Genomic DNA, 14,973 nt, shown 5'->3' on the forward strand with positions numbered 1-14,973 from the left:
TTTTTTTATATTTTGTATTATTAGTTAGTAGCTGAAAAGCTGAAAAATGGCAAAAGGAGGGAAAACTCATAAGGTGGGGTTGAGATGGGGAGTTGATGTCCGAGTGGATCGAGGTCATGATAGCTCAGGTGGTAGAGCAGCGGCGTATCTAGCCGAAGGTCGTGGGTTCGAATCCCTCTCGTGCCATTAACTTTTTTTCATCTCAACTAAAAACCTTAATTAATTGTAATGATTTAATTGGTCAAGCGGACCACGAAATTAGTGAATTTAAAGAATTAGTTAGTAGATTTAAATTTATGTTAACGTCAAACCTCATTAATTCAAGTGCCAGATTTGTAAAATTTTGTGACCTTTTTGCTATTCTTCAGATACTCTAGTCCCAGAAATAAGTCTCTCTCTCTCTCTCTCTCTCTCTCTCTCTCTCTCTCTCTCTTTCTCTTTCTTTCTTTGAGTCTGTCTCTTTTTCTGTCTTTCATTCAAGCTCTATAACTATCGCTCCTCATCCTTGTCTTTCTCTACACGCCTGTATTTTTTTTTTTTTGCTCTATCTCTCTATTTCTTTTATATCTAACTATTATACCTATTTATCTTTCATCTCTCTTATTCTCCTATCCCATAACTGACTTTCTCTGTTCATTTCACCCTCGGTTTCTCTCTCTCCTCTCTTCTCTCCTCTCTCTTCACTCTCTCTCTCTCCTCTCTCTCTCTCTCTCTCTCTCTCTCTCTCTCTCTCTCTCTCTCTCTCTCTCTCTCACTCAATATTATTTTTGATCGATTGTTTATTTTATATTCAAAAGATTATATCCTTTTTTTCAACCCAATATGTACAAATGTTAAATTAAATGTAAATAGGCATACACAGCTAGATTTAAAAAAAAAAATTAACGTAAAATTTAATATAAATTTAAAATATATTCTGTTTTCAATGCGTTTTGGAGTAGGAAATAAAGTTGAAAACAACGATTGGGCCATCGGAATTTTGGTTCAGGGTAGTCCTGTAGAGGCACAGCTTTGAACATTTGGTACTAGGAACTTAAAGGGCTTTATTTCCGAAGAGGTCCGCTTTTCTCGCAAGCCGAGGAAAGATTGAGATATGAAAAGTGTGATGAAACATACTCGGCGGATGTCAAAAATAATTTTTTTTGGGGAAAATTTTAGGAATCGGAAGTTGACAACTTCGACAAAGTGACTTAAAACAAAAAATGTACCCTTAATTCGTTTACTAAATGTTGTAAACCCATAAAATTATATATTTTCACGTGGTTTTTATAATAAAAAATTATAAATATAAAAAGGAAAATAGGGAAAAAATGCAATTTTGTGAACTAAGCCGAAAAACATCCAATTTCGTGCAATAATATTCTTGCAAAATAAGAATACTGTCAAAAGACGTTTTTTTTCTTGGTTTCATTGCAATCAGAGTGAGCAATAAAACTATGCAATTGCATGGGAATCCGGCCTTAGTTATTATGTAGTGTATGTTTGATATTTCATTTATTTTAATTAATTGATATAGGTTTGTTAAGTCAGATTATGTTAGTTTGGTAGTACGCTATTATAATTTATACACCTTTGATTTTCTTAATTACTTTTTAGTGTGTTCATTCATGCTCATGTTTTATCTTCAAGGATGGAGAGCCTACAAGTGATTTAGACGATGTCCGGAAGTTAATTAAAACATCGAATGAACGATACCTCTTTTCGGAACAATTTTTCTCTACGCACCTCTCCAGGATGTCACCGATTCGCTTAATAGCCACAGACTTTGTAAGTTTAACAAAAAAAAAATCTAGATGTTATTTGCGATATTAATTCATTTATTTTATCCGAAGGCCAATCACATTGCTACGTGTAAAGAAAATGTAGAAGCACTGGCTTTACTGTTGGAAAAACTTGAGGAAGAACCTTCCCTGCCGTCAACTCAGGAGTGCAAGGAAATCAGAAGTAAGTGTGTCAATATTTATTATCTTTTTAAAACACATTTAAACAACAATAAATATTTCTATGGTCGATAAGTAACTTACAAGGGGATTAGGCGAAAGTTTTTTTTGGTGATTCTACACTCAAAAATATACGACACGTATACGCCAATTCTTCTGAATAGGCCGTGTTTTCGCCGAAAACGTTTTTTTTAAATTCACTCATTTCGTGGTCCGCTTGACCTATTAAACATTACAATTAATTAAGGTTTTTTTGAAAGGTGAAATTTTCCATTTTTAATACATTTAATTCGCCGTTCTACTTATTCAACTCAACTAAGATAAGTAACTTCAAGGGGATTAGGATTAGGCCAAACTTTTTTTGGTGATTCTACGCTCAAAAATATAGGACACTTATACGCCAATTCTCGTGAGTAGGCCGTGTTTTCGCCGAAAAGGTTTTTGAAAGGTGAAATTTTCCGTTTTTAATTCATTTATTTCGCCGTTCTACTTATTCAAATCGACTATATGAATATATAATTTTACAGCATTTTTTATGTAGATTGCAATAAAAATATAGTAAAAGCTATCAAACTTTATCAATAACTAAGAAATTACTAAAACCCAAATATTTGTCAAGTAAACTATGCCATAAGACAAACATTACGAAGCTTTTTTTCATAATCCAATTTTAGTCACAATTAAATTATCATTAATCGTTATTTAAATATTAAAATAAATATTATTTTTGTTGTAATAATTTTATTGTTTTTAATAAGATAAAGGAACAAAATACTTTTTTTTTTGCATATTTTGACATACATTCTGTAAGCAAATTAGGTCAGAAAAGGTCAAAATTTGGATTTGACTTCATTGTCGTGATTCTAGCGTTAGACATTTAGACAACAATAAATATTTCAATGGTCGCTCATCTATCACTTGAGCTATCGTGTCTTAATCTTCTTAGATCCACTAGGACACCAACTTCCCATCTCAAACTACAACCTTTCGAATTTTTCCTTCTTTTGCCATTTTTCAATTCAGGGAAAATGCACAAAGTTGTAGGTTGAGATGGGGAGTTGGTGTCCAGTGGATCACAGTCAGTATAGCTCAAGTGGTTAGAGCAGCGTCGTATTTAGCTGAAGGTTCATTTCAACCAAAAACCTTAAATAAAAAGATTAATTAATTGAAAGAAGTATTTTGGTCAATAAACCACTAAATATAATGGAATTATTATAATTTTAATTATCGTTGGTCAGAAATTAACTTCGTTTTGTAAATGGAAATAATGGTCATATTTTAATGTTTGATATAGTTATAAAATGCACTTTGCAATTTCGATAAAACGAGTTATCAGCCATGAAAATAGGTCCACTATCTTTTGAGAAAAATGATGTTAGAGCTTGCACTAAGAAGGTCAGTCAAAAGGTAGAAAGGTTATCGAAATTATCAGTCAAAAAATTCATTAAGACCGATTTGCGCGAAAGACGGCATCGAAGGGGTTTATAACGCTAGAATCATAACAAGTAGGGTTAAATCCAAGTTTTGGCTATTTTCTGGCCTACTTTTCTTACAGAATGGTTGTCAAAATATTGAAAAAGGGCAGTGGTTTGTAGATTTATCCTTTTTAAATCATACCAAATTAGAATATTCTGCGCCGTAGAACATTTTTTAATCCATTATATTTCGTGGTCCGATTGACCAAATAACTTGTTTCAATTAGTTAATCTTTATGTAAGGTATTGGTTGAAATGAAAAAAATTAGTGTCACGAGGGGGATTCGAACCCACGACCTTCGGCTCAATACGCAATTGTGGCAAAAAGGAGGGAAAATTCGAAAGGTAGGTTGAGACATTACATTGAAGGTTTGAAGCAAATTTGTTGATATTTATAGAGGAATTGGTTATATTTAAGCCTCAGTATAAAAATCAAAGAAATCTTCAATCTTTGAATATACTTATAATGCTATAATGATGATTGGTTCAAATATTCCACTTTCCATAAAGCCGTTTTACAACCAATATATCTATTAATTATTCAAATTAATTATTCTTTTTATCTAAGGTTTTTGGTTGAGATGAAAAATTAGTATCACCAGCGGGATTCGAACCCACGACCTTCGTTCAGAAGTCACGATACGTTAGAACAGAGGCGTATTGAGCCGAAGGTCGTGGGTTCGAATCCCCCTCCTCTAGTGACACTAATTTTTCATCTCAACCAAAACCTTAAATACAGATTAATTAATTGAAAGATATTATTTGGTCAAGCGGATCACGAAAACTAGTGAATTTAATAAGTTAAATGAAATAGTCTCCGTGGCCATTTCAATTGTCGCCGAGAATCAAATAGATTACACGACATTTGGAAAAAGGGCAAAAAGGAGGGAAAATTCAAAAGGTGCGGTTGAGATGGGAAGCAGCTAGTGTCCGAGTGGATCGAAGTCACGATAGCTCAAGTGGTTAGAGCAGATGTATTGAGCCCGAAGGTCGTGGGTTCGAATCCCGTTCGTCACACTAACTTTTTCATTTCAACCAATACCTTACATAAAGATTTTTTTAAATGTAATTAATTAAAATTAATACACCAAAAATATTTTTTTTTTTTTTTTAATTCTCTAAATAACGTTTTATGCTCATTATGGCGGATATGTGCCCGATATTTTGGAGCGTAGAATCACCAAAAACAAGAATGGTGGAATTTACCTATTTTTTTGTCGTTCCGTCAAATATAGCAAGGTCAAGAACCAAAATTACTACTTTTTTCTTTAAAGTACGTCATTATCACTTACTTAATTTTTTTATGATATAGTCATTATATTAGGGTATAGTTCCATATAGGCCTAATTTAATTTAATTATTTCTGAGCTTACTAACCCTACTGACAGTAACCTTTTATCAATACTCGAGTGCAGGCTATGAAAACAGTACACTGCCGAACAAACTTTTGAATTAGTTGTTATTGTGTAGACACGGGGAAATCTCTGAGTGGAAAGGCTGAAATGTTTTTCCAGAGGAGGCGAAAATAATCATCTTTGATAAAATATTTTTCCAAGCCAAGCCCACTCAATGGTTATGTGCGGTTAATTTTTTAAGTGCAACAATTGCAAACAGTGTAAATTCAGATAACTGAATTTTAAATTGTTAACTCGCCCAGGTCAGGGAATAAAAAACAGTTTTATCTAAAGAAAAATGCAAATTGGAAACTGAATTTACCTAAGACGGCTGTTTGTCCATCCTAAGCATCTCGTCATCTCTAAACTTGGCTATTCATTTCTGGCGCATTGGCTCAGTCGTTATTCGTGTAGATTTTTCTTTTTGCGTGCCGCTTTGCCATTAAGCAGCTCAAGGACTATGCAAAGTTCTATCTAGATTCGGCGATGGCAAGAATTGACTTTAGTTAACGGGGTCACCTCGACCCTATCTAATTGGGAAATGGCTTCCTTACCTTATCTTAAGAAACCCCTTGACCAATTTTATTGACATTTTGCTTATGTTATTTGTTCGTCGTTTGTGGACTGTGTTTTTTTTCTATGTTCCGATCTTAATGTTTTTTCTGAAACAAGACATGATTTTTGATGTAGTGTATAAAAACATACTTCGCAGTACGCTCAATACCTTCTTTTTCCACACACATACATATATGCATAATACATTAAAAAAATCAAAATTTGACAGATGAAAGTACTAAAGACACACACAAAAACCACAACAGAAAACGTAATAATACAAAGTACGACATAGCAAAACTACTTTAAATTCAACGGACAAGTATAAACACCAAAATACGGACAAGAAATTGGTAATTTTAGCCATATTCGCAGAAGTATTTACAAAATTTTGAATACAAATACTTATCCGATATTATGGCATAACTTAACATCACATACGTGTAAAGGTAAGTAGGAATAATCAATGACAACAGCATAAACAACATAACTGACCTAAACTCATAACATAAAAGTATAAAATTCAACGCAGAAATAGAACTTAACTATAAACCAACTTCTTAGATTTATAAAAAAAGAGGCAAACTACAATTTGACAAGTACAGAAAACTGACATCAACCCACACAGACACAAACTGGCAACATTGAAATACATGACACATAGACTTAAATCAACCCCACCAACCAAAGACAAATACAAAAATGAATTAAAAAGAATGCAAACCAAGGCACACAATAACGGCTAAAATTCAAAACAGTCAAAACGCACATAAAAACTAAACTAAACCGACACTAAATGGACCACATTCAAACCACGTACAAACGTATTCAACAAATTAATCATAAAAACAATACTAAAACCCACAAACACAATAGGAAAATTACTAAGACAAAACGTCGACAACTAGAAGAAAACGGAATGTACTCACTAACATGCGAATTGAGCAAACAGGACAAAAAAATAAAAGATGGATACAAAGAGCATATTAAATCATTTAGGAACAAAGAAGGAAAATCGAATTACACATCTGATAGAAAACAACCACCATCGATAATACAATTGAGTATATATACACAAGGTTCAAAAAGGACAAAAAAATGTTCATATTCAAAACCATAGAAATAACATAAACAAAACACCTTCAACAATAAAAACAACTCATAAATACATAAATTAACAATAATGCACAAACATCATTTTATACAAGGTATTGGTTGTAATGAAAAAGCTTGTGTCACGAGCGGGACTTGAACCCACGACCTTCAGTTAAATAGGGGGGTGGGTTCGAATCTCGATGCTGATTCTTGCTTTTTCATTTCAACCTTACATAAAAAGATTAATTAATTGAAAGAAGTCATCAATCTGATCACGACATATAAAGGATCATTTACAACATTGAAAACATTACGCAAATTAAAAAGGGTACGGAGCGAAAACCAAAAAGATCAACTAGAACAAAACAAGAAGACACAGCCAATAAAACGTCACTCAGCAGAAATCACACACTGAAGATGGCAATATGCCGAAACGCGTCTGCACCAACACAAATCAGCAATGATAGACCAAGATGATAGGTGACTGTCAAACAATAGGTTTAATCTCCCCACAGATTATAAGTGGAAATCTCACAATTGTTGAGCTTTTCATAAATTATTAGAGCTTATTTTTATTTTGTTTACATCGAAATGACCGGAAAGAATAAGTTTAAAATATAAAAAAAAATAACTGCCTTTTTTTAAAGCTGGTTTACAAATATTTCGATTAGCCTGGCAAATGTTTTTTGTTTGTCCTTTTATTGGATATTAGGGGTATTCACGATGTTTGCAAGATGTTAGCTCGAATAGAGAAATGTCCAGGAAGATCTTGAACGCCCCCTTCTATTCTCAGCATGTTAAACGTTAATTTTTCCGCGATGCTGCGTGTGGCGATTGGTTGAACCAAAAATGAAGCTATAACAGGCCTTGAAGGCTAGTTGTTTGTTTTGCTTTTCTTTTGTGTTAAATTGTAAGATGCCAGAAGTTAATAAGAAAGGAAAATTAATCAAATATTTCATTCAAAATGCTATAAATGCACTCGAAAAGTAATTACAATTATTACAATAATTACAGGCTTCAATTCGTGCCGGCATAACCTAACATGTATCCTAACCTCTAACAGGCTACAACTTTATAGGAATTCGTGGCTGCCATGTTGGTTACCTACGCCCTAACGGTTAGCAAAGTGACTACATTTTTGACCTAACATCTAACATTGGCCCTGGCCTGTTAGATCGAGCAATGTTAACTAGCCGATTTTTTTTTTTCAAGTCCACGTCATCATTTTTCTCGATCTAACAGTCTTAACATGGTTAACACAAAGGTTGTGAATACCCCTATTTTTCATCTGGAAAATAAAAACTTTAGTATCCTTTTCCAAAATTTTTTGTTTTTAATTTTTTATGTATGCTCTTTACGCCCCCACCTTCTCAGTATATTACTTTGAACGTCAACTGACTACTCTTCGAAATTGCATGTACCTAATAAAATGACTGTAAAAGCTTACGAAGTTTTTATAATCTTGCAAAGTTTTTTACCTTTGTCTTTTTATTTTGGCCAATTTGACTTGATATTCTAGTCATTTAAATGTTCTGACTACAACGAGCTGTAAAGGAACGGTTTTTTCTGTACTTGATAGTATATTTGTATGGTTTGTATGCCGTTCGGCATACTGAACATAGTATTGTTATTTTTTTACGTTACTGTGCCCGTTGTAATTTAGCAATTCGTCTGCCCTTTATTGTAATTGCCTTGGCTAATCGTGGCCCCCATCTGACTCATTGGACGTCATCCGCTTGCTACCTGTTGCCCCCTCCCGAGCGCGCCGCCGTGGCCCCGACTCTCCCATCGGCTTAGTCCGCGTCACGTCGCGACGTTAAACGCACATCTTATAAAAAAAAAAAACTTATGAAAATAATTTGGTGAGGAAAAAGAATTTGCGCGTGTGCGTGTACTTCACGAAACGAAACTGGGGCCTAAGTCGACTCAAGAGGTCGGGACGCAGACTGACTGCTGCGGTAAGTCCTAGGCGAAGCTGACATTTTTCACAAATAAAACGTTTTTAAAATAAACCCTGTCGGTATGAAAAGAATGATTAGAAATTTTACGAATTTTTTATATTATTGATACCAAAGATATAATTTTTACTCATTTCCCAGCATTTTTCTTATTTTTTCTAAAAACACTCTGAATGAGCAGACACAATGAAAAATATAAGATAACGAAACGCTTTTTTTTAGATAATCACTTAAGCTCTTTAATAAATGATTTAGTGATAAAGGTCGCGGTGTTTATTAGCGTAAATTGCGCATCAAACATCATTTTGGCTAGTCAATACACATGACATTATATGTCAAATATTTCTCGATTTTTACCTTCCCGTTCTATGAATCCGCTAGTTCTCTCCTTTAATCAGGCTTATCCTCTGGGAACAGCTTGACCTACATTTTGAGTTGGTCAAATATTTGAGCTTGATCTTTATCCTCCCGCGAAGGTCATTCAACCGACAGTGATCAAACAAAAGTGTCCTTTTAAGGTCGGGAGAACAATCGGGATGATGATTAATAAAACAAACTTCTGTGAGCTAAGATACCACATGGTTTCTACATCATAATATTAAACAATAGCGCAAGGAAGACCTTCGCAAAGAAAAGTATTGATTATTTGATTTGATGAAAAGATGGTTTTATCCCATTATATTTTAATCGATTCCGTTGATGGTCAAGGCCTTTATTTTATTATGCCGACTGTTTTCAAGAATTCAAATAAGACTCAGACAAATTTTGCTGGAGAAAAACTTTTTTCTGCACTAGCCGATCATTGTTTAATTCTCAAATTCTTTAGACGAAATATAGTCTATTCAGTTTGTTTTCACCAAGTGTTTTTATATTTGCTAAAATGTTATTAAACTAAATTAAAAAATATAGTCTTAGCTTTGTTCAGATTTTTGATTTTCTTAAATTGTATAAAATGTTGCTTTGTTTGATAAGAATTGCTCTCAGTGAAAGGATCTTCTTGAAATGAAAGTTGAAAAGCATAAGGGGGCGTAAAATACAGGGTGGTGATTTATTCAAAATACACATTCCTTTTTTTCTTCCCGAGGAGGGAGGATTGAGAAACCTACCCCCCTTTTCTCATACAAAATAATCTAATTTTAATAAAATTTAAAATAATAATATTCATAAATCATTCCTCACCATTTCGGCTTCAGTCCTCATCATTCCACGATCAAACAGCTTTCAGAGTTAGGGGTATTCACGATCTTTGTGTTAACCCTGTTAAGTCTGTTAGATCGAGAAAAATGATGGCGTAGACTTGTTAGAATCGGTGAGTTAACATTGCTCGATCTAACAGGCCAGGGCCAATGTTAGATGTTAGGTCGAAAATGTAGTCACTGTGCTATCCGTTAGGGCGTAGGTTAACGAACATGGCAGCCATGAATTTAACAGCTGTTTGTTGTTTTCACGTATTTTTATTCTTAAATGCGCATTAATTAAATCAGACGAATACATTTTTTTTGTTAAATTCTGACCTGTCCTTATACTCTCATTCATAATAGATACATTCCATATCCTATAAAGTTGTAGTCTACTAGAGGTTAGGATACAGGTTAGGTATGTCAGCACGAATTGAAGCGTGTCATTTGTTAGTACTTTTCGAGTGCATAGATAGCATTTTGAATGAAAGGGTTGATTAATTTTCCTTTTTTATTAACTTCTGCCATCTTACAATTTAAATTTAATACAAAAGAATCGGAAGTCGGACAGGTACAAGCCGGCGTACCGCAAGGGGGCATTCTTAGTTCCATCCTTTATATAATTTATAATGCTGACCTATATATAATAATACCGTCATCCCCGCCTTTGAAAATGAATCCGCAATTTGTCCTCTAAATCCTATCCATGTTAACTCCAACATCCCATAACACCTTGAGCTTATCGAAGGCTAGAGTAAAAAATAGAATAAAAGATTGAATGAAAGAATATGTAATCAGTGTACGTTCACAGTAAAAAATGAAGATACCGACTTGCATTCAATTCAAATAATAAGACTTTGCTCAGGCAGGAGTCTGATGTTGGTGTCACTTGAGGATTCCACATCATATTGAGAGTGAAGTGCGGCAACAGTCGAGAGATAACCGGCGTCCCACAAGGGAGCAATCTTAGCCCCAGCTTTTATTTCATTTGTACTCCTGGTTTACCTATATTGGCGGACGATACCGCAATTGTGTCCTCAATGAATTCAATTCAAGCTCCAATATCCAAGAACACCTTGCGGTTATGAAAGACTGATACTAAAAGCTAGTAAAAGACTGAAAGAAGCAAAATGCACCCGGTGTTCATATCGAAAAAAACAGCCTTGCCCTCCTCTGTACATCAAACATTTCAGTCAAGTCGGATAATTAGAACTGTACTTAGACAGAAGTCTGATGTAGAATCCCCAACAACTTAACTAAGACATGGAGTATTACGAAGACTTCTAGGGCAAAAATCAGGCTTGAGCGTAAAAACGAAACTAACCTTATACAAGACTTTAACGCGTCCGGTTGGACATACGGAGTCGAACTGTTCTGCCAAGCCATCCAACAACCAGCGCATCCTTCCAATCGAAAGTCCACAATCCATTTCAAAGCTCTTAACTACATCACTAACCTCTCTATCCATAACGACCTCAACATTCATGTTGTCAACGAACTGGTCCGCTACCGATTCCAAAACGACTTCCAACTTCTCAATCCATCCAAACCCTACAGCTCAAGCCTTATTCGCACTCCCATCCCGAGAATTTGCCACTTCCTTGCACCTTAATCCATCACAGAGGGCACACTTGCTTTTTGTCTCATGGCATATATCATCCTGCATTAGTACCGTGTGAAAAAAATGATCACATTTGTATTACCAACAAGTATGTATAGTAGATAAGTTTAAAAAAAAATAGGATAAGAAGTTTTAGAAGTCTCTTAGAGATTGGTATAATATATAATTACTTATATTACAATTAAGGTTTTTAGTTGAGTAAAAAAATTAATGGCACGAGCGGGATTCGAACCCACGATCTTCGGCTTGATACGCCGCTGCTCTACCACTTGAGCTATCGTGACCTCGATCCACTGGGACACCACTTCCCATCTCAACCGCACCTTTTTAATTTTCCCTCCTTTTTGTCATTTTTCAAATATCGTGTAATCGGATTGGATTCTCGACGACAAATTAGGTAATTGGTCAAGCGGACCACGAAATTAGTGAATTTAATGATTTAAAATGAAGTATACTTCACTAAAGCTCTCGTGGCCATTTCATTTATCGCCGAGAATCCAACCCGATTACACGACATTTGAAAAATGGCAAAAAGGGGAGAAACCTCATAAGCTGGGGTTGAGATGGGAAGTTAGTGTTCTAGTGGATCGAGGTCACGATAGCTCAAGTGGTAGAGCATCGGCGTATCAAGCCGAAGATAGTGGGTTCGAATCCCGCTCGTACCATTGACTTTTTTATCTCAACTAAAAACCTTATTTAATTGTAATATATTAATTAGTCAAGCGGACCACGAAATTAGTGAAATTAATTACTTATATTAATTTTACAATGACCCGTGTCATATTTTGGTCACTACCACGGTTTAAATATGCCCATAAAGCTTTAAGGTTGACTTATAACATATCGGACAGATCTTCCCTTCGTACTCATGGGTGTTGAGACCCATGAGGATATTTAACGTCCGGACTTATCCCGAAGGGGACTTGTCAGACGTCGAGTGTTCTCGAAGAGAACACCAGGAAATTTTACATGCATGGATTTGTCACATCCCTTGGCTAGCGAGTTGGTGCAGTTGTTTATTACAGTTTTTGGTCATTGTTTCACACCAAGTCGAACTTACCCACAACCTAAAATATATCGTCCTAAGTCCCTGGCCGCTGATGTTTTCACAGGGTGTTTGTAATACGTTCGACGGGAAACAGCTGGATTGTTTTCTCTTCGGTAGGCGACCGTGATATGGTTTCCCAACGACTCCGACAACCTTGTCCCTCTTGCGACACCCTGTACGGATTCACGTTTTTATTCGGCTTAATTGCCTTTCGCCCACAACCGGTGCGAGAAAAATCCGCTCCAACAAGTTGTTGAAATTGTATAAAAACCGGATTCTTTCGATTACAACAGCCTTGGTTCTTATATTTTCTGTCGTATTTGGTATATTTGTCCTAAATTTTCGCCCATGGTGGATATTTTTGTCGATTTCTCCAGGGTGTGAAATTGAACGCGGACTATCGTATCATCCTAAATTGTTTTTTACGTTTTGAAGGGACTGGATTAGATGAAGGAAATCGCACTTGAATCCGACCTTGATCCGTGACCGAGATACAAAAGACCCATTTTTATCTTGCATTTAGGGGCTTGTTTTTTATTTGTTTTGTTGTTTTAAATTTATGAAATTATCTTTGGACTTTACGCGGAAAATTTTCCGTTTGTTCCCGCACCGATCGATGACCTCTCGGGAAAATCCTTAAAAGCCCTAATGACTATGTTTAAATTTATAATCCTTTACAAAATTGACCTCACTCGAATAATTACGGGGTCGGCAAACTCTGAAAGATGCGGCCCGACCGGTAAATAATGGGTCCGTCTTGCATAAACAAGTTATCGGGCTCATTTAGTTAACGTTTTCCTTCATCTATGGCATAGAACTCATCACTTAATTTGAAAATAAATTAAAAAGACTCAAAATTTATTCAAGAAAATTATCACAAATGTGTACTTTAAGAAATTGACCGTCCTCTCAGTAGTTCAGATTCAAATAAAGTCAAATACCATTTATTGCTACAGTGCACCTTAGTAATTAGGGGTACGTAAATTATGGCTTTTCCTGAGAGGCGCGCGGTAGCCGAGTGGTTAAGGAGCCAGACTCGCGGCTAGTAGGTCCCGCGGTCGTGGGTTCGATCCCCACCGACGACTCTGGACTTTTTCTGACGCCTAAAGCCGGGAACACACCCGATGCTACCCGACGCCTTGCCACGTTTTGGTGGGATGTGCACATCTATCCGACGCAAGCATACGTCGCGTACAGTCCACAGCATTTTTAATAATCGCTATCACAATCGCAACGCATCTTTTGTTCTTAATGCACTAGTTTGAGCAAAACCTTGTAATAAATTGTTAGTTAAATATTATGAGCACAACCATCTAAAAAATTGTTTGTTAAACTTAATTGTTTTAAATAAAGTTACTCCTAACCATCATAATTAAACAATGTATATAAAAACCTATGCATTTTTGATCTCGTTTAATTTGATTTACATTAAAATAACATGTAATTAATATAACGACAAAATTACATGTACATAGTTTGAAATAAACTACAAAAAATATGAGTGTCCTGTTCTGATGCTACTCGACATTACAAATTGGTGTAAATTTACGAGCAAAACTATGAAATAAATAGTTAATTAAATTTTATGAGCAAAACCGTGAAATAAATTGTTCCAATTTTAGTATATGTACCGCCGAAGCGAGTATAAATTCCGGTATTTTAATAAATTTTCTACCAAACCATTAAAATTAATTTTTTAAATAAAAACTAATTAATTTTTAATCACATATTTTGGTTTATATTAAAATAAGTATGTTGTAATTAATGTAACGACAATAATACATGTAGTTTGAATAAAAATATGATTGTCCGGTTCTTTTGTCTTCGACTGTACTCGATGCTACCCGACGAAAATCTGGAGAGTGGGGATCGCAGAGCGTAGAGTAGGGTAGCGTTGCGTAGCATCGGGTAGCGTCGCATAGCGTTGCATCGGGTGTGTTCTCCGCTTAAAAAATGTATCCTGCTGCCGATTACGCAAGAAAAGCGTTAACATTAAACTTTTATTAATAGCAAGTTTAATCAAAATGTAATTAAATGTTGATGAAAAAGTAAATAGTCGGGTAGGTTAGCGTGCCGTAGCATCGGGTAGATGTGCACGGGGGTAACGCAACCTTATGGAAAATCGGAGTTTGGATTTCCGTCGGGTAGCGTCGCATGGCGTAGCATCGGGTAAGTGTGTTTCTGGCTTAAAGGGACCGGTGGCCGCAATTGAAAGAAATTACGGCAATCATCATAACCATCCCTAACTAAAAATTAGTTTCTTCGATGGAAGAACAAAGGCACACCGGGGGCTCAAATTCACACTTTTGTTGCGAGCCCCCAAAAATGGAGTCAGGGATCAAGTACAATAAGCTGGACAGCTGCAGTGCTCAGGAGGGAACTCCTCCAGTTCCTGGCGAAATTGTAAAAAAAAAAAATTTAGGAACATTGATGAAACTGTACATTTTTTCTCGATTTAAACTGGCATTTAAATTACTGCAATTATTAGCTAAAGTGCACTCTCAAATTGAAATTTTAAGTAGTTTTGTGTTAATATGCAGTCTTAAAGGCAATTAAGCACTGGTTTAATTCCTACGGTCGCTTCAAATAGGGCTATTAAAAAGGCTTAAGTGGCTACTACAAAATTTCTCGACAGTTACGTACTGAGCTTGAAATTACAACTTTTTTTATTTAATTTAAATATGGTTTAAGAAAATCTGGAGCATTACT

The 14,973-nt window shown here is 35.3% G+C and overlaps 1 protein-coding gene across 5 annotated transcripts in view; it reads left to right on the plus strand.

The window, feature by feature from the left end:
- Positions 1-14,973, plus strand: part of LOC106666348 — a 461,223-nt gene that overhangs the window by 413,140 nt on the left and 33,110 nt on the right. For 4 of the 5 annotated variants that reach the window (XM_014393475.2, XM_014393472.2, XM_014393474.2 and 1 more), the window contains 2 exons: positions 1,597-1,767; positions 1,833-1,944. In XM_014393475.2, coding sequence (XP_014248961.1) covers positions 1,597-1,767; positions 1,833-1,944 — 283 coding nt within the window. The remainder of the gene's footprint in view (positions 1-1,596; positions 1,768-1,832; positions 1,945-14,973) is intronic. The other variant, XM_014393473.2, reaches the window with a different exon arrangement.

Source organism: Cimex lectularius, unplaced genomic scaffold, assembly GCF_000648675.2.
Source record: "Cimex lectularius strain Harlan isolate CLEC.00 unplaced genomic scaffold, Clec_2.1 scaffold62, whole genome shotgun sequence".
Taxonomy (NCBI): Eukaryota; Metazoa; Arthropoda; class Insecta; order Hemiptera; family Cimicidae; genus Cimex; species Cimex lectularius.